The sequence below is a fragment of the Verticillium nonalfalfae genome (genome assembly GCF_003724135.2).
Source record: "Verticillium nonalfalfae strain VnAa140/NRRL 66861 chromosome Unknown scaffold_18, whole genome shotgun sequence".
NCBI lineage: Eukaryota > Fungi > Ascomycota > Sordariomycetes > Glomerellales > Plectosphaerellaceae > Verticillium > Verticillium nonalfalfae.
The window spans coordinates 98,267-121,416 of record NW_021167243.1 but is presented as its reverse complement, the minus strand read 5'-3'; the positions used below and the strand labels follow the sequence as shown (position 1 = coordinate 121,416).

Below are 23,150 nucleotides of genomic sequence, written 5' to 3'. Positions count from 1 at the left end.
GTCACTTGTATTAGGTATCCACTCAAGCCTGGTACGCGAGGCGAGGCTATGGCCTTGTGGAAATCGCAAGAGGTTTTCCTCAAGACTCCGACCAAACTAGACGGCGATGGGTTGTTAGAAAAGCCTTCCTCCAGCGGGATTTCTGACTTTCAATACCTTGGCGAGGGATTCCTCAAGCCCAGCGTGGCAAAGCATTCGATATTTTGATCTCGAATAGTGTTTTCATCAGTCATGACAGCAATAGGTATGAAATGCTAGCTCTTTTTTCTGATTCTTAGGATCGTAACACCTGCAGAAGCGTGGCGGATCGGCGAGCTGATTTACATGGCCAGCTTGTTCTAGCATGCAGGACTGCGTCTACGCTGCGCTGCGTGAGAATGCTTTCCAGCTCGCAGGCCCAAGACGGAGAGCAAGGGCTGCGTCCTGTCTTCTAAGACCTCGTGGTTGTCGTACAAAGATCGACAGGGGTGGAATCGACCAACTAAGGCGAGCTGGTGGTGCCATGCAGCGATGACAGAACAACCTGCTCACCCAGGATGCTGAGACGAACAGGAAGCTGCATGTTCGATGTCAGCGACGCGAATGCTGAGCCTCGGTCGAGTAGTTCAAAGATCTTTCACTCTGCTCTACATCGCGAGCATAACAGAATAACCGCAAACGCATGTTAAACAGCGCACAGCTGGATATAGTTTGCTCTACATAATTGGTGGTCAATGTTTACGCTGTTTGACAATCCATCTCAGTAACTGCTTGTCTGATCTCTCGGAACAATTCCACTGCCTGTCAGCCTTCCGTCATAACTTGGCGGAGAGGCCGGCTGCAGGTGCTAGAGCTGTATTGACAGGTTATGGAGCTTGGGTTGCATGTTCACGTCCTTGGCTGACTCTGACCCCGCCCAACAGGCCACAGCTCTATCACAAATCGGGCAGGTGAAATGCCCCGATCGACCTCTCTCACGCAGCCACCCGCAGAAGCCCGACGCCGTCGGCATGAACGAGCTTCCTGAACCGGTGTGTTTGAGTCAAGTGCCTAGGTCTTGGTGAGGTATGACGACACCGCATAAGCCAATCCCAAGCTCGACAAGTGGTGTGTTTGGAGCTCCGAAGGGAAGCTACCCCGCAGCGTTCGGGATGACGATCTTTGTTGTCGCGGTGAGCACAAGTCAGCGCCTTTACAGGCACCAGAGCGTGGGTGATTGATTGTATTGAACGATTGCCAATCAGTTGCGCCGCTGCGTTGAAGTTTCCTGAGCCGGTCATCAAGCCGACGCCGCCCGGCTGGGCCGATGGCATCATGAGAGGAGCAATGCTAACAATACCTGTCGTACGTCTGGCGTGCATAAAGGCTTACCGATCCTTCTCCGCCGCCCACTGGCAGACCATCCGTCACAATCCCCTCCAGTTCTTTCCCATTGTCACTGCCAGGCATCGTGATCATGCGCACCCAGCAGTTGTCCGCAGTTCTGGCGTTTGCGGCCGGTGCTTCCGCGTGCCAGCGTGACTTCAACATCGAAGCCCGGCATACTCACCGCAAACCTATTCTTCGGCGCAACGACGTCTGGCCTCCTGTGTTGACAGAGCAGGAGACGCTAATCGCTAACTCTTTTGACAATGTGACCATCGACGAGTGGTCCGAATACTACGGCCGACAAAACAAGCTTGCGTATGCACAGGAGGACCGAATAATTGTACGAGCACTATCCATGCTAACATCTGAACAGCGGCTTCGGCAAGGAGGCTGCCGAGTGGACGCGTGACAAGTGGGCATCCAACGGGTTTGAGAGCCACCTGAACGAATATCACGTCTTTCTTCGGTACCCTGTCAGTGCCGCGCTGAACTTCACCGACGCCGAAGGCAATGTCTCAGAAGTCAACCTTAAGGAGGATGTTATTGAAGACGACGAGGTCACCGGCTGGGATGCCATCAGCCAGCAGACCTTCCTTGGGTACGCACCGACTGGCCATGCCAAGGCTGAATACGTCTACGCTGGGTAAGCGGCGCAATAGCTCTGCACAGATGAAACGTCGTACAAGTGGGCTGACTCGATGGTAGTCGCGGTTCCATCGCTGACTTTGAGGCTCTTGCTAAGTTGGGTGTCGATGTAAAGGGCAAGATCGCATTGATCCGCTATGGAGGCCTCTTCCGTGGCTTGAAGGTCAAGAACGCGCAAGACGCCGGTGCCGTGGCTGCCGTAGTACGTCCACGGTCCAAGAACTTCTTTTGCACAACAATATCCACTAACAATTGAGTAGATTTACCTCGACCCTGGTGATGATGGCGAAGTGACTGTTGCAAACGGCTACAAGGCGTATCCAGGTGCGTTCCAAGTGTTGCGGCTCGCCTGAGTCGCATGACAATGACGGTATCAGGCCGATCCGCGTACTGACAACATGCAGAGGGTCCTGCAAGGAACCCGCACCAAGGTCAAAAGGGTTCGACACTGTTTCTCAGGTATGCCATGACCCTTTCTTCCCCGATGAAACGTTGACTGACTTTGTTCATGACAGCACCCATCCTGGGTATGAAGGTCCTTTCGAATCAAAGTTCCTCGTCTGACCCTGATATAGAGATCCAACTACCCCTGGCTACCCATCGCACGAGGACGCCCCGCGTGCCGATGTCTCTGACGTGAGTGACACGGTCAGAGGGACGAGTATCTGCTAACAGATCAAGGTCATCGCCAAGATTTCTTCAGTCCCTATCTCCTACTCCGCTGCCGAACCTTTGCTCAAGGCTCTCAACGGCCACGGCATTTCTGGCGAGCAGGTCAACCGTACCAACTGGATCGGCGGCCTTGACGCAGAGTACTTCACCGGCCCTGCGCCCGGCGTTACCCTTGAGCTTGACAATGTAAGCATTCGTCGCTATCTGCAGCCGTACATCATTCTAACGCAAGCCGACGTTAGGTCAGCGAGGATGTCATTCGCCCGATCCAAAATGTTATTGGTCGCATCAACGGCACCAACCACGATGGAACCCCTGCTAAAGAGACCTTATTCATTGGCAACCACAGAGACACATGGATGATCGGAGGAAACGGCGATCCAAACTCTGGCTCTGCCATCCTCATCGAGTTTAGCAAGGTCATCAAGAAGCTGATTGACTCTGGTTGGAAGCCCAAGCGCAACCTGGTACTGGGAAGTTGGGATGCCGAGGAATGGGGTGAGTACTGTAAGGGTGATCTCTACAAGCACATGACTGACTCTTGCAGGCCTCATCGGAAGTGTCGAGTACGTCGAGGAGCACATCAATGAGCTTACTGAAACCCTGATTGCCTACCTCAATATTGATGTTGCTGTAAGCACTTGGAAATCATCAAGTGGGAAGAATACAATTGACCTTTACAGGTATCGGGCCCTCGCCCGGATCTTTCAGCCACTCCTGAGTAAGCCAACGGTCGAGCCCATATCCAGCCCAAGGCATCAGCTAACAAACACAGGTTGCACACGATTGGCACCGAAATTATGAAGAAAGTGATTCACCCTAATTTTGGAGGCTTCAACCAATCTCTGTACGATTCATGGCAGGAGGCTTCCGGTGGTGTTGTTGGTGTCCTCGGCTCCGGTGAGTGCCAGTTGCCTATATATGGCCGTAGAAGATATCTCGGCTTACACTGGGATCAGGCTCTGACTATACCGCCTTCCTTCACCGTGGTATCAGCTCCCTGGACGTTGGGTCAGGTGGAGGTCCCACCGACCCAATCTGGCCGTATCACTCCAAGTAAGTCTGTCTCAGTTGAACGACGAGCATTGATAGCTGACATGAATCTTAGCTACGACACCTACCATTGGATGGCTACCCTAGGAGACCGTAAGTCACCCTAAACTATCAACGTAATAACGTGCTCACAAACGTTTAGCCGGCTTCCACGTGCATGCTAGCCAGGGCCAGTACCTTGCTCTCCTTGCGTACCACCTCCTCGACGATGAGATTCTGCCTCTCGACGTTGTCAACTATGGAGTTGAGCTTCAAGCCTACCTCGATGACCTCGTTGAATTTGCTGCTGACAATGACGCCGACCTCGATTTCTCCGAGCTTGAGGACGCAATTGAGGTCTTCAAAAAGAGGGCAGGTGAGGCCAAGGCTCTCGAGGAGCTGGCTGTCACAACCAACGATCAAAACCTGAAGGATGTTGTCAACCACAAGTACATCCACTTCCAGCGCGGCTTTGTTTCACAGGGTGGTCTGCCCAACCGCGAGTTCTACAGGCATGTCGTTACGGCCCCTGGTTTGGACACCGGATATGCTGCTGTCACTTTTGCTGGTGCCACTGAGGGCATTCAGTATGCCGAGGATGGCAACTTTGATGTTGCCCAGGAATGGGTTTCGAAGATTGCGGCCGGCATTGTCGTCGCAGCTGATATCCTCAAGACCTAAGACTTTTGCACACAATGATGATAAGACCAGCGTGCGATTCAATTCTTGGGGCGGGAGTTAGGAATGCTTGGAGGGTTGGTGAAAGGGAGATACCAGTGAGCGGGTGACACCGGACACACATATCCAGTCTCTACATAGGGAACAAGTTCCTATAATATATAACGCGACACACAACAGCTCTAGCTATGCTATAGCGACCTTGTGACATCGGTTCAAATGACCTCAAGCGACTGACTGAAGCTAGGGGACTCCCAGGTTCCACTGAATAGGATGCCAGTTGATTTGACTCAGGGCATGATGCAATCTTGTACGCGATGTGCCCTTTGGGAGCCTGGAAAGTTGACTATGTTCACCGGCTTCCTGAAACACGACACAAGTCCAAAGGTCTTGAAGCTGCAGTTTGTCAGTAAAGACGTTTAATATAGCTTCTCAGCTTCATTCAATACCAAGCCGAACAACACGTTGAAAAATACTCATCTTGAATCCTTCAAGGTTTATCACCAGTCACGCCAGTCACCATATTACTGCAAAACTCGAGAATGATCATTCATCGTCCAGAAAGAGGCCATGGGGACCCCTAAATGCCATTTTATGTAATGATTGGTAGCCGGCCTTGAAGAGTACTGCTCGATGGTTTACCAAAATCTTTGATCACGCGATCCCTTGCAAAAGTTCTAACAGATGTACCAGACTTTAGGCCAGGCTCGAGACAATATTAAACAAGAGCCCGTGAGCTAGTGAACCAGGTCTATGCCTCCACTCGGCATTCCAACTGGCATTACAACGTAAGCAGAACCGGCACCGGTCTGAAATGTTCGTGCCAACCGTCCTCAGGTGCCGAGTATACTAGCAGAACCCACAACACAGCCTCATGATCGGTCTCGGGCTCCTCGACCAGCACATACGACCATACCTATTGGAAAACTCGGGATCCCGTCCGCTCTCCCAGCGATAAACCAATAAGGGCCGGACTAGTAGTTGGGTGGGTGACCACCAGCGAATCCCTGGTGTTGTATGTTTTGCGTTTTTGACTCGGTCATGCATGCCGAGTGTGTGCATGGCCCCCGGTTATCACATTGGGGAGGGCGACGAGCTGACAGGTAATGGGTGTCACACCCGCCGTCGATCAAGGCAAGGTTATTGAATCTTATATCTTGCTCACGAATCACAGAAGGATTGTTTGAATGCTTTCGCTAAGCTTCGCTTCAGGTGGCTGTGGTCGATTACAAGGTGGCGCATGATGTTAGATGCGTCTGACTTCACTGGTACACTGATTCCAGTCCGATCACCATAATCTAGCGGGGTTGACTGCATCAAAATAATGTCTCTTCATTCTAATTCACGGCTACGAAGCTTGCACGTTGTCGTGGAAATCAATTCCCTCTACGACAGAGTAGGGGCGGCATTGCGCACCTGTGTCTCCTCGATCGATTGAGCGCGAACCTTCTCCTCGTCGACAGACGTGTTGTGCACGCCAACCTCAGTAGCTGTGAAGGCGTCGGCGACATTGCGGTAGCGCGGCACAAAGTTGACAGCAATGGCATAGGATGTCGCGGCAACCATAAAGGCGAGAGGCACGGTCATGGCGACGCCCATGTTGTTGCCGCCTTTACCGTGCATATCGGCGACGGCGCCCATGAGCGGCGGCACGCAGGCGCCACCCGACACACCAGCCACGATAAATCCGGAACCCCGCTTGCTGTGGCGTCCGAGACCCCGCATGCCGAGAGCCACGATGGTCGGGAAGCAAATCGACTCGAAGAACAAAACAAGATAAAGCATGGCCATGCCAGGGGTGCCAGTCTTGATGGCAGCAGGAATGAGGAAAATAGAGCAGCACGAGAGGAACACCAGGAACACCTTACGGGGCTTCACAAAGTGCATGATACCGGCACCAATGAATCGTCCCGCCGCGAAGGTGCCCTGGGCGCCGGCGAACAAGTTCGATGCTCGGGAGTCTGTTGAGGCAGCGCCTGTCTCTCGGACATCTGTAGTGTATAAGATTAGACCCTGGTGCTAGGAGTGAAAGGGCAAGGCTTTCAAGATGCAACAGAACATCGAGAACACGGTCAGCCAGAGCGGGGGAGCGACGTACAATTTATAAAGAAAGAGGCGATAGCCACTTGTGCTCCCGTGTAGCAGAATTGCGCGAAAGCGGCGTGGAAGAGGCGGTATTGCTTGATGAAAGGCTTTTCGTCGAATCCGGCGTGAGTTTCCTGGGCCTGGTACGCCATGTCTGCATCGGTGACTTCTGGGATATGCGCGAGCCAGAAGACGATAGCAAGACCCCAGACGAAGGCTGCAATGGCGAGGTAGACCCATTGGACGTTTTCGAGGGCTTTCTCGTCGTCAAAGCCGAAGAAGACCCTGGCACCGATGAGAGGCGAGACAACAGTGCCAATGCCGTTAAAGGCCTGAGAAACGTTCAACCGGACCTCGGAGTACCTTGGAGGACCACACACGGCGATGTAAGGGTTCGCGGCGGTCTCTAGGGAACCGAGACCGTTGCCGATGATGAAGATGGCAGCGCAGAAACCACCGAACGACTCATTGATGATGCATGGGATGGCGATGATAGATCCTAGACCGTACAGGAAGAGGCCCCAGACGAATGTGGCTTTGTAACCCCAGTGCCTGAGGATCCAAGCAGCGTGGCCAAGCGAGGCTAGCGGGTAAGCACCGAAGTAGGCAGCTTGAAGGCCGGCAGATCTGGCACGATTGATGTGAAGAACGTTTTGGAAATGCTTGTTGAGGATATCAAGAAGACCTGTTGAGTGCGTGTTAGCAGGTGGCTTCGATGCAAAATCACATCCATAGTCTGCACGGAAACATACTGTAAGAGAAGCCCCAGAGGAAGAATAGAGTTGTCACGAGAACGATGGGAAAGAGAGACTCCCGAAGAGTCATCTCGGCGGCGTTGGTGCGCACATCGTTCTTCGCTCGCAGGCTCCTGCGTTTGAAGAATTCCTTGACGCCCATGGTGCGCGGTCTGTTCAGGACGGAACAGATGGGACAAATCTGGCTGAGAGGGGGTAAGATCGGCAACTGTATCTGTGAACCACGTCTCTGGAACGGGAGTGGGATGGAGACGAGAGACACGAGAGGGGGGAAGCGACGTGCTATTTAACGTGGCTCGGGGATAGACCACGCGGCGCGACCGGTCACTTTCTCGGTGGTTTGGGGTTGGTGCTCTGGGGCAACCTGGTCTAGAGAAAGCCGGGGAGCAGGCGCATCATTTGGCACGTTCCCAAGTTGGTCAATACGCCCGCCGGATCCAGCAGTGCAGGATTGCCGTACAGTAAGTCTGGTGGAGCAGGTAGTCGAAGCAAAGAAGAAAGAGGGGCCACCCCAAGCTCTTCTCCGCCTCCCTCGAAACCAGGGGCGTCTGGGGTTTGGGGAAGCGTTGCGGGGGCAAGCAGAAGCTTCAATGATTGCTGGCAGCGTGTGGCGGGGGACTAACGCTAAGAGACAATCTAGAAAGAGGCCAAGAAAGGTGGCCGGGACAAGGTGCTAGGTTTGAGCTGGAGTGACCGATGGGCATCAATGGGTGGCCAAGGTCTGAGTAGATGGTGCCGTGGGTCGAAACCGACGGGACTTGACGAGTCGTGTCCAAGATAGATGATGGATCCCCGCAGCATGTGACCTGTTGGAGAAACGCTGTCGTCCTGGCCCGAAGGCAATTCAGCTCAAGCACAGGCACTCAGTGAGGTGCGAGCTGCCGAAGGGTGGCGCACCCTCAGGCTGTCGGATTGATACCGATCGACAAGGGTGGCTTCTTTCAGCAATGGCGTCCCCGCTTGAGATGCGGCTTGAGCGAATCATTAGCAGATGCTCGAGGGAATGTTGCACCGAAGGGGGAGTCTTCTCCAGTGTTGTTGCATGTTGGAGTCGTGATGTCACTCGTCGGAGACCATGTGCGATGTACCCTCGGTCTTGGAGATCTTTCAAGGGACCAATCTCCTGTTTGGGAGGCAAATCACAGCTGGAAAAAGCACAGCTTGAACGAAACGCTTCTTTCACCGAAGGTTGTGTGCTATGCATCGCTCTCTTCATCTTGATTGAGATCAGGTAAAATGCCAGTCAAAGCAGAAGCCAGGTACCTGGCATTCCAAAGCCATCCTCACAGCAAATACCAGACGGGATCCTACCCGCATCGACCCCGGCACGTGGCGCTCTATTCCTCGCTTTTATTCACCGTCGAACACGTCAAAACACCCGACGGCTTCGTCATTTCTCACATCCCCACGTTGCCCACCCACCCTCCTGTCCGAGCATTGGAATGTGCTCTGCCTGCAACCTGCCTTCGCTCAAGATCACCCTGCCAATGAGTGCCCCGGCTTGTTTATTAAGCTTCTTCGATGAACCATGCGAGCCAACTTCTTTCGCCACCGTCGGCGCCTCCATCTACAATGGTGCAGTAGGTAGATCTCATGATTCGGACATGCCGAGCAGCATGTTCACGTCAATCACTCACCAAGTGGGACGAGAGACATTCGTCGAGGCAGGCATTTAGTTTATCTTGATCAAGGCGCCCTTCAACATCAATCCATAGAGGAACAGCATTACAGTGTCTGCCTTTGCGAGAACGAAATGATGGCTCGAGATCCGAGTCAGTGATCCATGGGGCATACAACGCAACACCGGACGTTTTACCCGTCGGGTATTAGTCTTTCTGTGACTTGGCGGCACTTCCATCATACGCCTTGTCTTTGGTTCAGGCCCCCCAACTTCAGAGCACTGAGGCCTATTTCCCGAAGCCACAATCGATAATGTGCCCAGACATGAGCATTCAGCTCTTTGGCAGTGTAAGCCATCATCTCCAAACACACAATGTCTGAAACGGGTCGATCCATCAAGTTAGACTCCCCCTCATTTCCTCCAGCTCGCTTCCCCAGATACTGATCTGGACCTGAACCTTGGCCTGGTGATCCCTGACTAAGGTACGTTGGAGTCTCGCTCGCCCGGATATTTGCTGTGCCTGAGAAGCCATCATGGTATAAACTTCGGCCATTGCGTGTGTTCGTATATCTTCATTACGGAACATACCATCGAAAACGATAGCATAGAGCTGGAAATTGGTATAGAACGTGGCACTAACGATAGTACCGACAGGGCGTCAGGTGTGTCTCGTGAAAACGCTGGTATCCCATGCGAGGACTTGCGTGGGCGCAGAAAGTGGGCCTCGTGAGGCACCGCATGACGACAGTTGCGAAAAACGACCTCGATAGCAAGCGGTCTCCTTCTGCTGCTCATGATCTCGGCTTGAACGAGGTGGCTACGCGAAAAAAAAACATTAGTCGAAACTTCGTGACCATTATCTATTCTCAATATGTGTGCCACAGCACTGGGAGGATCAAACGAGAGTAGTGGACTCGTGATTGTGTTCTTCAGCTCTCTCGACAGCCCCCCTACGAATGATCAGTGCCAAAAAAATGGGCAAACGAGGCCGCACTCACCTATCTCGCTGTCTTATTGAGTCGACAACCAAATTGACTTCACGAACCCCCTTGGGGTTGAGACTTAGCTCCTTCGGACACACCGCCTAGGCTTGGCAATTGTTGTCATTATGACTTTGCGAAGTCTGCGTTTCACATCCAGCAAGCACGTTGTTTGCCCGTTGGAAGAAACTAGACCGAATCTTGTTACAAAGCTTCTAGTAAATATCCTCTCTTGCTATTCACCAGGGGAGGGTATTCCATGAGTGTTTTCTGATAGAATTCAACAGACTGCAAGAAGTAGCATGATCATTGCGTGTACCTGTGGATCTGCATGCTATCGCAGGGTCAGTGAAGGGTGGAACAGCGAGAAAATCTGAGGTTCCTTTGTTGCACAGCCTTGGCCCATTGTTTACGCCTTCCCAAGGTCGACGAGACGACATCAGATACGGACAAGTCCCGAGGCCTCTCAAGACGTGGGTCCCTCAGGTAGATGCGGATGAAAGACTCACTTCCTCTTGGAGTGAGGTCGAGTAGTGCCCTAACTTAGGAGATTTACCCACCGAAAACATCATAGACGTAACCCCTGGCCATGTGTCGGAAAACTGGAGCTGCTACAAGCTTGCTGTAATGGCCGTGAAAAGCCAACAATTTGGGGTCTGGCGCGATGACAGACATCAAGGGAACACTTCCTCACAAAGATGGAACCTCCTGGGGTTGAAATTGAAATTGGGCGGGAGCGATGCTGAAAAATTTGGAGGTTGACCGAGCACTGTAAATCTACGGCAGTGGACGCACTGGGTTGACTTTGGGTTTCGAAACACGCAGGTGCGTTCAAAATCGCTCTTTCTTGGAGCTGACACTAGACGAGCGCTGATGCATTGGATCATCATGCCAATTAAAGCTTTAGCCCGAGCACTCGTCGACGCGGACGATCCATCCTTCACCGAAGTGGTGAGATATCAATGTTGCATTACCAGCAGAAGTTATAATGAGGTGCTGTGCAGTGTGTACGCCAGATTCTTTGGCTTCCCAGCAGTACGATGCTAACCGATATTGAAGCGTAGCCGGCCGCAAATCGATGAGGCGGGGTCTTTGACATGACGACGCGCCTTCACGGAGTGGCCAGTCTGTATTGGCACCGAATGGCGGACTGTCAGACCTCGAGGACCAGCATGGCGCAAATCCCAAGTGTTCGGTGACACGCCCCCCCAGAATTGGTCCCGACCAATATCTCAATGCCCATGGCGTTCTTGTAGTGCCGCCATGTTGAGTCAGACCAAAACCCCGTCGTCCTCGGAGAACGGGGAAGGCCCAGCCTCCGGCGCTGCGCGAGCAAAGCCTCCAACCTCTGCTTCCGAGTTTTGAGGTCCCGAAATTGAGAGTCTCATGCAGGCACCTCGACGAGTGGCAGCAAGGCGAAGGGGCCCCCAAAGCCCGGAGGCCTTGGCTGCGGCCGTCGCTGTCGCAACAGCACTTTCGTGCCCCGATCGGAGTTTACCAGCTCTTCTTGCATCCGCCAAGCTATGCTCATATTTATCCTCTCTCGGTATCTCATGTTTATAAGGCACTGTTCATGCGACGACAGGGATCTGGGCGGCGTTCTCCAGAACAGGAGGTTCCGGGTCGGCTTCCGGATCTTTGGGAAGGTCATCCTGCAAGAAGTCAGACACCAGGGTTTGGCGCTGCGGACAGTTCACCAACCTTGTCAAAGATGACACGAATCATGAGGCTGCAACTGGGGCACACAGCAATGTCCTCATCGTCGCGCAGATCGTCAAGCGCGATTGCAAATTTATCGCCACAGGGGCATGGGTAGGTGTAGACCTGAAGGTCCTCGTCGAAGGTCATGTCTTCGATCTCGATTTCATCGTAGACGGAGATATTCTCGTCGTCGGACATGATGGCGGTAGGGCTCGTGGGGGTCGTGGGAGTCGTGAATGCGCTGTCCGCGTTGTAGACTTTAAGTAGTGATAGCCGCAGAAGCGTCGAAAGGCAACAGACGAGGAACAAATTTTGCCCCGCGGTGTGGCTGATTACCCCGGATGAGTAATGTACCCGTGGCGGTGCGCCCAGGATCAGATGGGAAGGAACAGGTCAATCACATGCTCGGGAATGGTCACGGCAGGAGGGCGACAGCATGCTGTTGTGGGGCGCGCCTGTGCCTGTCGACGTCCACGGCCGAGGACCATCGTCGCTGGAACCGTGGACTTGACTGCATGCCTGTCCCTGTGATCATGGGATGTCTCCCTATCCCGCCCACCTCTCCCGAAGACACCTATCACCGCCGCCGCTGCTTGTGTCGCTCCTTCAATAGCATCAACCAGTCGCTACCCGATGCCTTCACAACTTTGAATAGTCTGACAACGCAATCGACCTGCGCCCCGGCAATGGTCAAGTGACGTACACTCCATCGACCGACGAACCGAATCAGCTCGAACCAGTAACACACAAACAATACCCTATTGACATACCGGCACCTGCAACGCACCATGGCCGCGCAGTCCAAACTGTCGGTGCTGACGCCGCCCAGCGACCGCACCATCCGATCCGTCGTCGCCAACCTCACATCTCTCTACCTGTCCAATCGCTCTCGCATCTCCCGCGCCGTTTGGATCACGCTTTTCGTCGCCCTAGCAAATCGCATTCGCCATGCCATTTCCGAGCAAAAGGCCGCTTCCCAGCGCGAGTCTTCTCAACGCGCTGCCCGCAGCGGTGTCACGACATCCACGGGCGAGACCGATGAGCCGGCCAAGAAGAAGAAGGTCGAGCTGAACCGCGAGTTCTTCCGCTCACTGTTGCGCCTCCTCAAGATTGTCATACCAGGGTGGAAAAGCAAAGAGACGCGGCTGCTGATCAGCCACTCGTTCTTCCTCGTCATCAGGACCCTCATCAGTCTGAAGGTCGCCGCCATGGACGGCCAGATTGTCAAGAGCCTGGTCAAGGGCAACGGGCGCGAATTCCTGATGCGTATCGTCTGGTGGATGCTGATTGCGGTGCCGGCGACTTTCACCAACTCTATGCTCTCCTACCATCAGGCCGAGCTGTCCCTCAAGTACCGCACGCGCCTGACCCAGCACATCCACGACAAGTACCTGTCCCAGTTGACCTTTTATGGCATTTCGGCGCTGGACGACCGGATAAAGAACGCCGACCAGCTCATCGCCGTCGATGTGGCCAAGTTTTCGAACAGCCTGGCTGAGGTCTACAGCAACTTGGCGAAGCCTCTGCTTGACATGGTGGGTGTCACGCCACGAACCATGAAACCTCGCTAACGCCTTTGCAGACCATCTACACCTACTCATTATCCAACAGTGTCGGTGGTGAGGGTGTTGTCTTCATGTCGCTCCTCGTGCAGTTGTCAGCAAACATTATGCGCGCGCTTACACCGCCCTTTGGCAAATTTGTCGCTGACGAGGCCCGTCTTGAGGGCGAATTCCGCTTCCAGCACTCGCGTCTGATCGACCACGCAGAGGAGGTGGCCCTTTACAATGGCCACGAAGCCGAGAAGGATACCCTCGATAAGGGCTACTTTACGCTCATCAAGCACGTCAACTACATCCTGCGCCGTCGCTTCTACCATGGTTTCATGGAAGACTTCGTCATCAAGTACTTCTGGGGTGCTCTTGGTCTGCTCTTGTGCAGTGCGCCGGTCTTCGTGAAGATGCCTGGCCACGTTGCCATGAGCATGGGTGATCGCACCGAAAGCTTCGTAACAAACCGGAGAATGCTGTTGTCTGCTTCGGATGCTTTTGGTCGTGTCATGTTCTCCTACCGCGAGGTCATGGAGCTGGCCGGCTACACGTCGCGTGTCGACTCCTTGCTCGAGGTCATGAACGATATTCGCTCTGGCCACTTTGAAAAGAAGCTGGTTTCGAGCTCTGGCACCGAAGGCAACGAAGCTGTTCTTAAGGGGCGAGGCACCGTCATTGAGAGCGAAGACATTGAGTTCAAGGATGTGTAAGTCGTACCAGATGACCCCAGTATGACCTAGCTAATGGCAACAGCCCCATCATCTCGCCCAACGGCGACGTTCTGATCAAGGCGCTTTCCTTCTCCCTCAAGCCCGGCGACCACCTGCTTGTCGTCGGCCCCAACGGTTGCGGCAAATCATCCCTCTTCCGCATTCTCGGCGGGCTTTGGCCCGTCTACGGTGGCACTGTCCGCAAGCCGCCTTTCGCCCACATCTTCTATATCCCCCAACGTCCTTACCTCTCTCGCGGCTCTCTCCGCCAGCAAATCACGTACCCCGACTCTCTTCGCCAAGTCCGCGCGCGTGGTGTCACGGATTCGGATCTCGATGCCATCCTCGCCATCCTCGGACTGGAGCATCTGCCAGCGCTGTATGACGGCGGGTGGGACGCCGAGGCTGAATGGCGCGACGTCCTCTCCGGCGGCCTGCAGCAGCGCGTCGCCATGGCGCGTCTGTTCTACCACAAGCCCAAGTACGCCATCCTGGACGAGTGCACGAGCAGCGTGACGCTCGACACGGAAAAGGTCATGTACGACACGGCCAAGAGCCTCGGCATCACCCTCATGACGGTCAGCCACCGCAAGAGCCTGTGGAAATACCACTCGCGCATTCTGCAGTTCGACGGACAGGGCAACTACGTCTTCACCAAGCTCGATCCGGAGCGCAGGCTGAAGCTGGAGGACGAGAAGGAGGAGCTTGACGTGCTTTTGCGACAGGTGCCTGAGCTGGAGAAGCGCGTTGCCGAGTTGACGGCGGCGTGATTGTAGCATAACGTAGCGATTGAGAAGACGGTGAAAGAGAGGTTACTTTCCACGAAGATACTCAGAGTAGACCAGCTAAATGTATATATGGGAACATTCACTGTCTCCTCGCGTTCGATGCCTCAAAACGATACCCACTTGATAAATGATGACCACTTCAATACTTTCCCTCAGATGCCTTTCTTGCGTAGGCCTACTAGCAGGAGCAAGACCAAGACCAGCGGGGCGCGCAGTCATTCACATGCCAATCCGAAATTTTGGAGTCTAAGGAGGGAAAATATTCGGTCGACTGGCGCCTGGCGTACAAAGCAAAAAGAATGAGACCATATTTGGTCTTCGGTGTTGAAGAGAGTGGGATTCGAACCCACGCCAATAAATTGACTAGTACCTGAAACTAGCGCCTTAGACCACTCGGCCATCTCTCCGTGCAGTGCCGGCATTTCCACACAAATTATGACTGCAGAAGCAGCCTGTTGGCCTCTTTCGTGTGGGCTGTTGTGGAGAGAAAAGAGTCATGGTTGAGGCATTTGTGGCGGGCACTCGGCGGACGGTGGTGGGGTTCCGGCGTGGAGCCCTCTCCTCGCACTCGGAATACAGAGCCGGTGGACGGGGCTTCTGCCTCTCCTGTCGAACATGAGTGCAAGGGGGGATAGGTTGAAAGAGACGCAATGTCATCAGATGCAAGCCTCATAGTATCATTTGTCTAAGGGGGAAAGCCCAGGTAGCTATACAAAACTCCACAAACTCCCTCGCGAACCTCCTCCCGTACCACCACTCCCGTTCTTCGGCGCAAGCTATACATACTCTGCAGTGACGGTGTTGTATCGCTGGTCTGGGGGCGTTAGTTCGAAATCATCCACTCGTCTTCGACAAGATCACTTACTGTTGTACAACAGAGTGTACTCAGTTGATGCCGAGTGGAACCTGGCCTCAATCTTGCACTCAAGCTCGTAGTATGCCTCGCCGTCATTGCCTTGCCGGCGATCGAGTTGCGACTCGGGGATGTGGCTTACGTCGGCCTCGACATGGCAGAGCAGCTTCGTGTTGTCGTTGCGCGCAACTGGCGCAACGGAGGACGTGCCGTCGGCGTAGATGTCCATTTTGACCTTCTTGATGCGCCCCTGGCTCACAAGGCCCGTCCACACAAACGAGACGTAGTATGCGTCCGTCTCGGACACGGCATCGCCCCTTCGAACCATGTACTCCATCGTGTAGACTTTGTAGCAACCGTCGAGGCCGCACCAATGACGCTTGTCGCGGAGGTGACCGTGCTGTCTCTCTTCGTACCGCGTGCGCCACTGCGTGCCGTAGTGCTTGCGGGCTCTGCGGTTTTGGATGCGCACTTGCGTGAGCTGGCTGGGAGAGGCCTGGGCGAGGCCCTTCATAACAGCACCTTGAACGACAGCTTGCCAGGCGTTCGGGGGCTGAAGGATCTGAATCTTGCGATCGATGGCGTTGCGGATGCGCTCCTTGAGGTAGTTGGAGGCGCCGAAGCCGCCGACAAGAAGGACTGCGCTGATGGGAACACCCGAGGCGGCGATTTGGGCGCTGACGAGCTTGATGCACTCGAGGATGACCGGCTCGAAGATGGTCTGCAGGTCGGCCACCTTCAGCGAAAAGCGGCCGCGGCTAATACCGAGTTCCTTGTTATTGGCAAGGCCGCCAACGGGGACGATGAATGTGTCGCCGGGACCAGCTTGCATGGTGAACTGACGTTTGATCTGCTCTTGTTAGTGTCGATAGCGGCTGCGGGGAAGGGGAGAGCTGCTACCTTCTTCTCAAACACATCCAAGGCTTCTGCAAGAACCTCGTCATCGAAACCTTCTTCGCTGCCTAATTTTGATGTGAGGAATTTCCTGAAGCGCAAGTTCAGGAACGTCGATCCGCAAAGCGCTCCAGATCCAGGCGCAGCTTCTTGGACCTCCAAAATAGGCTTCAGTCTGGTGATCGTGTATGAAATCAGATCCACCGTGCCTCCACCAGCATCCACGACGACAATCGTATCGCCTACCTGGAGGCCATGTGGATCAAGGCCATGCAGTGCATATATGGCAGCAGCTTCTGGTTCGGAGACCAGGTGAATTGGTGATCGCGTGGCGACCAGACCAGGAGCTTTCTGGCAAGCCTGTCTTGTCTTGTCCTTTGCCAGGTCGGACCAGATGGCTGGAACAGTGACGCAAAACTGTCTCGTTAGCAAAGCATGCGCAGCCGCTGGATTCTGATCTTTACCTCCAGCGGAATAGTGCTGACAATGTGCCCGCCTAGCTTTGCTTGCAGCGTGTAGCGAAGATGCTCGCCCAGGGCCGAGATGAAATCAGTGACAAGCTCATCGACACTGCGGCCGGCACGGGCTTCCTTCGCCACAGTATTTCCCATATCTTGCAACGTCGGGTCGATGTCACTAACTCATCAGCGCACCGATCTCACAGCTGGAGCAATCTGTGTTCAAGGTAAGGTACTCACAGCTTAAACCACTCCACGACCTCATTCTGCGGTGCGGTGACGGGGATCGAGAATCCCCACTGGACATCCCCCTTCGTGTACCGCAGTTTTGTCGGTACCTTATCAGAGGACTCGCCCTCTCGGATGGTCTTGCTGACGGGCCATGAAGTGATGGTGGTCCGGCGATCGGGACGTTGTGTTTCCGCCCAAGCAACACCGGAGTAAGTGGTGCCAAAGTCGATGCCGACGATGATCTTGCGCTCGCTAATAGCAAGCTTCTCGAAATCCATTGCAGCAACTTTCTTCACTGCCGTTATATCCCTTTGCCGGTGATCCAGCTATATGTAGCGTCAGTCGCTTCGCCAGTTTCTGTAAAGTAGGCTGCGCCTGTGTCAGTGATGAAGTCGGTGACAAAGATCACTCTTATGATGAGCTGGCGAGGCAAAACCTATCCGGCACCTTTCAAGGTGCTTTCTCGAAGTGCGCCTGAGCGGCCTCAAAGGCTGTGCTGTGTAGTTTGTCGATTTGGCTTTTGGGGGGGGGGGTGGGGGCTTATTTTGGAGGAGGCGAGACGAGTCTGGAATCAAGAGATTTGATGTAAACCCAACAGCGGACTGCGGAAAGGTTGCGGGACCAGGCCCGGCTCTAGCCTTATAAACGCGCTTCTTCCATTTCAATCTAGTAAGTGTGCCTCGCCGCTGTTGGTGGCCTGTCTTGTGGTTTCCAGCAAAGGGCAGCATTAGATACCGTTCTTACCTTACCTACAGGTACCTTAGGTAGGTGACCTAGGTAGCTACTAGGTATGGAAGGAGGGGGTGAGGTTGGTCAGACTGCATGCAGGGGGTCTTGTTCAAGCGGCCTGTTGGTGGGCGGATTGCATCCCCCACGCCGATGGGTCTACAGTGAACCCCGCCAGTGTCTGCCTACACATGGTTGCCAGGATTTTGATGTGACGCTAGGCGCCGAGGCGTTCTTGAGCCAAGACGGTCTGCGAAGAGCAAAATGGCGTTGCCAGCCCCCATCTACATCATATGGCTGCTGCTGCGGTCTGCCGGCAACTGTACCTCGGTCACTCATCAGTCCTAATGTAGAAGAGGTGGCAGCAAGCGCCTGGACGAACGATCATTCGATACGAGCCCCATCATGCATGTGCTTTATTGCTTCGGTAATAGGATTTCAGTCACTCTCTATGTCCACCGAAATGCAGCCCAAGCTTCACGCTCGTTGGCTGCGCAGATGGCGCTGATCAACGTCTGGTCGGAGCATTTCTTGAACTTGATCCGCTTCTCTTCTGATCCCCAAGCGACAAGCATCTGCTGTTTCCGCACCAAATCAGGTTCTCGAACAGTATCCTGTCTGCCAATCTGACGCATGTACAGCGGTGGTGCTACCATGCATACCACTTCAAGATTCTGACAGAGCTCCCTCTCTGTCGGTTCAGGATTTAACTTCCGAGGGTCGAATGTTTTGCGATTCTGTAAAACATTTTTACACTCCAGCTTGTGCTCAGCCAGGTGTTCCCAAAAGCGGGGAGACAGCTCTACGTCGCCGGGGCTGTCATGTACCCAGGCTGCGTATGGGGTAGGGTCCAGATAAAAGACGTGCGTCGAAATCAGGATCTTTTCATACAACTTCATCGCGGGGCGGACGCATTCATGGACGAATCCCGCACAGAAAGCATCCATCTGATCACGACTGCAAAAGATCCTCAGGAGCTCGACCAGGTCAAGTGCGATCTCTTTCTCTCTCTCTTGGCGCATCAATCGAAATCTGTCCATGTTTATGAGAGCTGTGTACGCTTCGGCAATCCAGGTGCGAGTAGCAAAAAGATCTGTGGCTGTCAGAAATCGGTCGCGAATGGCCCAGCGGATAGACCCACCTCGCTTTGGCTCAGCAGATTGCATGGCTCGTTCGATGGCCTGGAGCAGACTGATATTGTCCGGAATGAGATTGTAAAGTGTTTTTTGGAAAATGTGATCGTTAAGGTGCCGCAAGATAAGAGATATCACCACATCTTCATCTGTGTCAGGGTACTTGGTTGCGTGGAAGAGGTCAGCATTCTTGGAAAGTGCGCGCTTGATCCTGGTCGCATCCCCGGGCCGTTTACGTAGCCCATTCGATATCATTTCCAGACTTTCTTGATGGCGATCGAGCCAGGGGAACATGAACTTGGCAACCCAGTCACCGATGCCATCCACAAGATTGGTGTATTGCTCCAGGGTCGACGTCAGCTTGGTGGCCTTGCACTGAGGTTGGATGACTTACACGTCTGACCTCCTCAGGAGTCACATCTTTCCGATACGGCTGTAGACTAAAAATATGTGACTGAGCGTCCAGGAGTTGTTCTTTCAAGGCCTCGTTCTCCTTCTTCGTCTCTTCCAGATTCTCTGTGAAATTCTCAATCTTCCTGAGCTTCTCATTCAGGTCGTCCCTTGCTCTGATGCGTTCCTCTAGGGCATGTTCAGCCCGTGACTGCCTCTCCTCGGCCATCTCAACCCTCGCAGTCAAGGATTTAATGTGGGCAGCCATAGTTGCTTGCGTCTTGATCATGATATCGATGTTGTTGTTGTTGTCTTGCCAAAGCCCTCCGAAGCCGCCGCTCGTCTGGCGCTCTGGAGGGCTCGACGGGATGTTGGATTGACTTCTCTGGCCTACATTTTCGGCCGTGACGGAGTTCTCGACAGCTGGAAGATGGTTTTGGCCCTCAAAGGGCTGTGACTGCCGTCTGCTGACTCCACGGTCTGGAAGCGGAGGTGCTTGTCTGGGGAGTAGAGCGTCGGGAAGGTCGGGAACGGTGAGCTGAGCGACCTCGAGGTTACTGCCAGCATCTGCATTGTCGCTGCGGCTTTCTTGAATCCCCGATCTGCGGTATTCGGGATGATCAAGATGATCGTCGCGGGGCGGGGCCATGCTATCTGGTCGCCTGAAGCTTCCCTCCAGCGCCAAGAGCACTTTGTCAGGTACGGTTGGCTGATGGTTGTCGCGACGCTGTTTCATGGTCTGTTCTGCAGAGTATGCAAGGCAGCGCTCATGTATTATCTATTGCTCTGATCGAACGCAGTGAATATGAAGACGATGGTCGTTCAGTATGAGCCCTAAAGTGTAGGGCAGATGGAGACGTGGGTGAGTATCAGCACGAAGCCTCTCAAGGACCAGGTGGAGCTTGACAAAATGTGAGTGCGAAAGGAGAACCCGGTGGAATCAAATAAGGCCATGATCAGGCCCGCTACTAAGAAGCCACCTCCTGCAAGCTCCCCAGGCAGGTGAAGAGGTCGATGGTGGGCTGTGTGTGGGCAGCAGCCTGAAGTCCGTAGGTCCTTCTGCATGTGGAGGGGGTGCAAATGGAGGCTCCAAGGGTCCTTTGCACGGGTCAGACGGACCTCAGCACTACCCTACCCAGCCAGGTAGGCATCATGCGCAATTCGGGCTAGTGCATGCATGCTTGAGGCGCGTTTTAGTGCAGTTGGGCAAGGCTCTCTCCAGTTGTGCCACAGGCCAACAGCTGGAGGCATCTCTCCCATGTATGCCACGGCAGGAAGGCCTCAATCGGACCTCACCGGGCGCTATTGCAGCCTCAACTGACAAAAGACCCTGGTGAGGCTCCAGGGCAGATCACAGGACTGACTTGAGCCCCACTCGTATTTGAGCCTCAGTACCATTGTAGCAGAGTCCACATCTTTCTCTTTGAGACGATTTCCATGACCGCTGGTATCCGCCACAGGGATGGACAAAGGCCGATTTAGCTGCTTCACCGTCGAAGCCGAGGTGCGGCCCTATTTTTACACTTCAAGACCAGTTGTTCGTGCAGAACAGCCTTAGGTACCTAGGGACTTTAATAGGTGCACTGCCAGGCAGTCAAGGTGTAAGGCTCCGAGCCTGAATAGTTATGCTTCTCAGCCCCAGAGTACTGATGGATACGCAGGCCACTCGGAGACAATTGGAAGCAGGCTGCCTCCTCCATCGTCGACTGGCGTTCCGGTTTGGAAGGCTACCTAGGGGTGCAGTCAGCACCGCTCTCATCACCGTCTCGACCTTTTCTAGCTTGTTTCATCCAAGCAACCTGGTATTTTCTCGCCATGTTTCGCTCTTTCAGGAACATGCTTGGTTGCCCTTTAAGCAATGATCCCGGCTTACAGCCTCTTAGGGTCATCTTGCCTCCCAGAGGGGCCAACACAGACAGCTTCACCAGTGTCATTAGTAGTGACTCCAGCAGTTCCGAACCTTCTCTAGAGGATGACCCGCCACCGCCTTACACCGAAATACCAGTCTTGATTGAGACGGCTCGCCGAAATTTGACCGAAACAGCAGAAGTTGTGCATGCACAGGCAGAGGGACTTCCAGCATCGATTCCTGCACCATCGTACGAGCCCTTCATGAATACGGCAGCAGTGGTAGGCGAGACGACGTCAGGGATCCCGCGACAAGTCGGTTTCCACTCGAGTGTCAGCCCATCTATTACAGCCGACTTTGATCTCCCACCACGTCATCTGCGGGCCGTTGCTGGTCTGTCCACCGACGAGGCCATGACTGATATGCCAGAAACGCTGGCGCAACCACGCTTTCGATACCTGCAGCCAAGTAACGATATCATGGCCGACTTCGATGTCTCTTCTCCGCTTGACACATCCGTCAATCGCGACCAAGCGTTGCCGACAGCCATAGCACCGAGAATACCTACACTGCCTCGGGGTTATAGTCGGATTGCGGTATCGATCCTCGATGATTTTATGGGCACGCCATTCTCTTGTGTGGAACCTGGGACGCAACAGCGTGAAAATACGTAGGTGATCATATCTTATCGGCTATTCCAGGAAAAGTTGACTCTTTCATGTAGCTCGCGACCGTGTGTGACCCCTGAAGAAGCTGTGGAGTTAAGGTATTTATATTTCAATGAGTTGTCCTTCGGCCACGTACGATGACTAAAATTTCTCAGATTCGGCCAGCACTATCAACAGGCCGAAGCCTCTGACGATGAAAACCCTGGAGTCATCATCGCGCGTCAGCGCATTCCCGCCAAGAACTTGTCGGAGGAAAAGGAGTGTCCCATATGCGTGGAGCCGAAAGCGCTTGCCAAATTTCCCATCTTCAGTATCACACCCACGTGCGTTCACCCGCCAGAAGCCTGTCTAGAATGCCTGAAAGTAGCGATCCGGACAGAGCTCAACAGCAGGCACTGGAAAGATATCCGGTGCCCGGAATGCCGCGAGCTGCTTGAGTATGTCGACGTGCAGCGGTACGCGGACGACGCAACCTTCTCAAGGTATGTGGGGGAGTCTCCTGAACAGGCTATTCTAACAAGGAAAGATACGAGAATCTCGCCCTCCGAGCAGCGATGCACCAGGCAGATAATTTCATCTGGTGTGCTGGTGGCTGTGGCTCCGGTCAGATCCATGAAACAGGCGCTGAGCAGCCGATTGTCATCTGCCTCCATTGCAGTGGTCGGAGTTGTTTCACCCACGAGGTTGCGTGGCACGACGGCCTTACCTGTGAAGAGTTTGATTCTCTCCTTGCCGATCCGGAAAACTTTCGTTCGCGCATAGAAGTCGAAAACGCTGCAGTCGACGAGGAGGAGGCTCGCCGTCGTGCCCAAGACGCTGTGGATCACGCTCTGGCCGGGCGCCTTGCTGCTGACCAGGAGGCAGAAGAGCGGGCTCGAGTGGAGCGCGACAAACAAGCCCGAAGGAAAGCTGCCGAGGCAGCGGAAAGAGCAAGGAAGACGGCTGCCCGGCGCAAGAAGGAGGATGAGCAAAGCATGGCCACGATGAACAGGACGACGAAGAAGTGCCCTGGATGCAGTTGGGCTATTGAGAAGAATAGCGGATGGTCAGTCCATCGGTTCGATATCGAGCATACGTTTGCTGACAGCTTGGCCCTTCCAGCTCACACATGACTTGTACGTATACCCTCCCTCTCGGCGGCCCCATCGTCCCAACCCGTGGGCTTGGCGCCTTGCGGCTGCGGTGTGGTGCCTACCTCAGGCTCGACTCACAGTTTGCAGGCCTTAAATGTCGTTTCGAGTTTTGTTGGGGTTGCTACCGCAGATGGGGAGCCTGTCGCAACATCCAGTGCACGGGACCAACGGCGTCTTGATACACAGGCAGTTAATGGAAGAATTTATGAGACTGACGGGCTGCAGGCACCAACGCCTTGTGTGAGGCAGAA

General features: G+C 54.1%; 7 protein-coding genes and 1 non-coding gene across 8 annotated transcripts; 3 read left to right on the top strand and 5 right to left on the bottom strand.

Annotated features, from left to right (window-relative positions):
* Positions 1–1,435: 1,435 nt before the first annotated feature.
* Positions 1,436–4,377, top strand: D7B24_002995 (uncharacterized protein; the record flags this gene model as incomplete). The annotated part of the gene is made up of 15 exons (XM_028637189.1): positions 1,436–1,662; positions 1,721–1,990; positions 2,053–2,194; positions 2,253–2,316; positions 2,397–2,451; positions 2,508–2,519; positions 2,568–2,628; positions 2,674–2,850; positions 2,907–3,162; positions 3,212–3,297; positions 3,348–3,385; positions 3,440–3,564; positions 3,624–3,720; positions 3,773–3,810; positions 3,860–4,377. 15 exons carry the CDS (start codon positions 1,436–1,438, stop codon positions 4,375–4,377), a joined length of 2,166 nt encoding a protein of 721 aa, XP_028497397.1.
* A 1,383-nt stretch (positions 4,378–5,760) lies between these two features.
* Positions 5,761–7,356, bottom strand: D7B24_002994 (uncharacterized protein; the record flags this gene model as incomplete). The annotated part of the gene is made up of 3 exons (XM_028637188.1): positions 5,761–6,365; positions 6,473–7,144; positions 7,212–7,356. The coding sequence occupies 3 exons, from the start codon at positions 7,354–7,356 to the stop codon at positions 5,761–5,763; spliced, it is 1,422 nt and encodes a 473-aa protein (XP_028497396.1).
* A 4,030-nt stretch (positions 7,357–11,386) lies between these two features.
* Positions 11,387–11,714, bottom strand: DPH3 (Diphthamide biosynthesis protein 3; the record flags this gene model as incomplete). The annotated part of the gene is made up of 2 exons (XM_028637187.1): positions 11,387–11,467; positions 11,517–11,714. 2 exons carry the CDS (start codon positions 11,712–11,714, stop codon positions 11,387–11,389), a joined length of 279 nt encoding a protein of 92 aa, XP_028497395.1.
* Positions 11,715–12,304: 590 nt separating this feature from the next.
* D7B24_002992 (uncharacterized protein) lies at positions 12,305–14,546 on the top strand (the record flags this gene model as incomplete). The annotated part of the gene is made up of 3 exons (XM_028637186.1): positions 12,305–13,051; positions 13,099–13,772; positions 13,820–14,546. 3 exons carry the CDS (start codon positions 12,305–12,307, stop codon positions 14,544–14,546), a joined length of 2,148 nt encoding a protein of 715 aa, XP_028497394.1.
* Positions 14,547–14,889: 343 nt separating this feature from the next.
* Positions 14,890–14,971, bottom strand: D7B24_002991. Its single transcript has one exon. It is a non-coding gene; the product is annotated as a tRNA-Leu (tRNA).
* A 369-nt stretch (positions 14,972–15,340) lies between these two features.
* Positions 15,341–17,278, bottom strand: D7B24_002990 (uncharacterized protein; the record flags this gene model as incomplete). The annotated part of the gene is made up of 5 exons (XM_028637185.1): positions 15,341–15,378; positions 15,430–16,255; positions 16,318–16,728; positions 16,776–16,947; positions 17,010–17,278. 5 exons carry the CDS (start codon positions 17,276–17,278, stop codon positions 15,341–15,343), a joined length of 1,716 nt encoding a protein of 571 aa, XP_028497393.1.
* Positions 17,279–18,175: 897 nt separating this feature from the next.
* Positions 18,176–19,985, bottom strand: D7B24_002989 (uncharacterized protein; the record flags this gene model as incomplete). Its single annotated transcript, XM_028637184.1, has 2 exons — positions 18,176–19,201; positions 19,254–19,985. The coding sequence occupies 2 exons, from the start codon at positions 19,983–19,985 to the stop codon at positions 18,176–18,178; spliced, it is 1,758 nt and encodes a 585-aa protein (XP_028497392.1).
* A 114-nt stretch (positions 19,986–20,099) lies between these two features.
* D7B24_002988 (uncharacterized protein) lies at positions 20,100–23,078 on the top strand (the record flags this gene model as incomplete). The annotated part of the gene is made up of 6 exons (XM_028637183.1): positions 20,100–20,161; positions 20,911–20,966; positions 21,849–21,864; positions 21,922–22,248; positions 22,293–22,811; positions 22,868–23,078. 6 exons carry the CDS (start codon positions 20,100–20,102, stop codon positions 23,076–23,078), a joined length of 1,191 nt encoding a protein of 396 aa, XP_028497391.1.
* Positions 23,079–23,150: the final 72 nt, after the last annotated feature.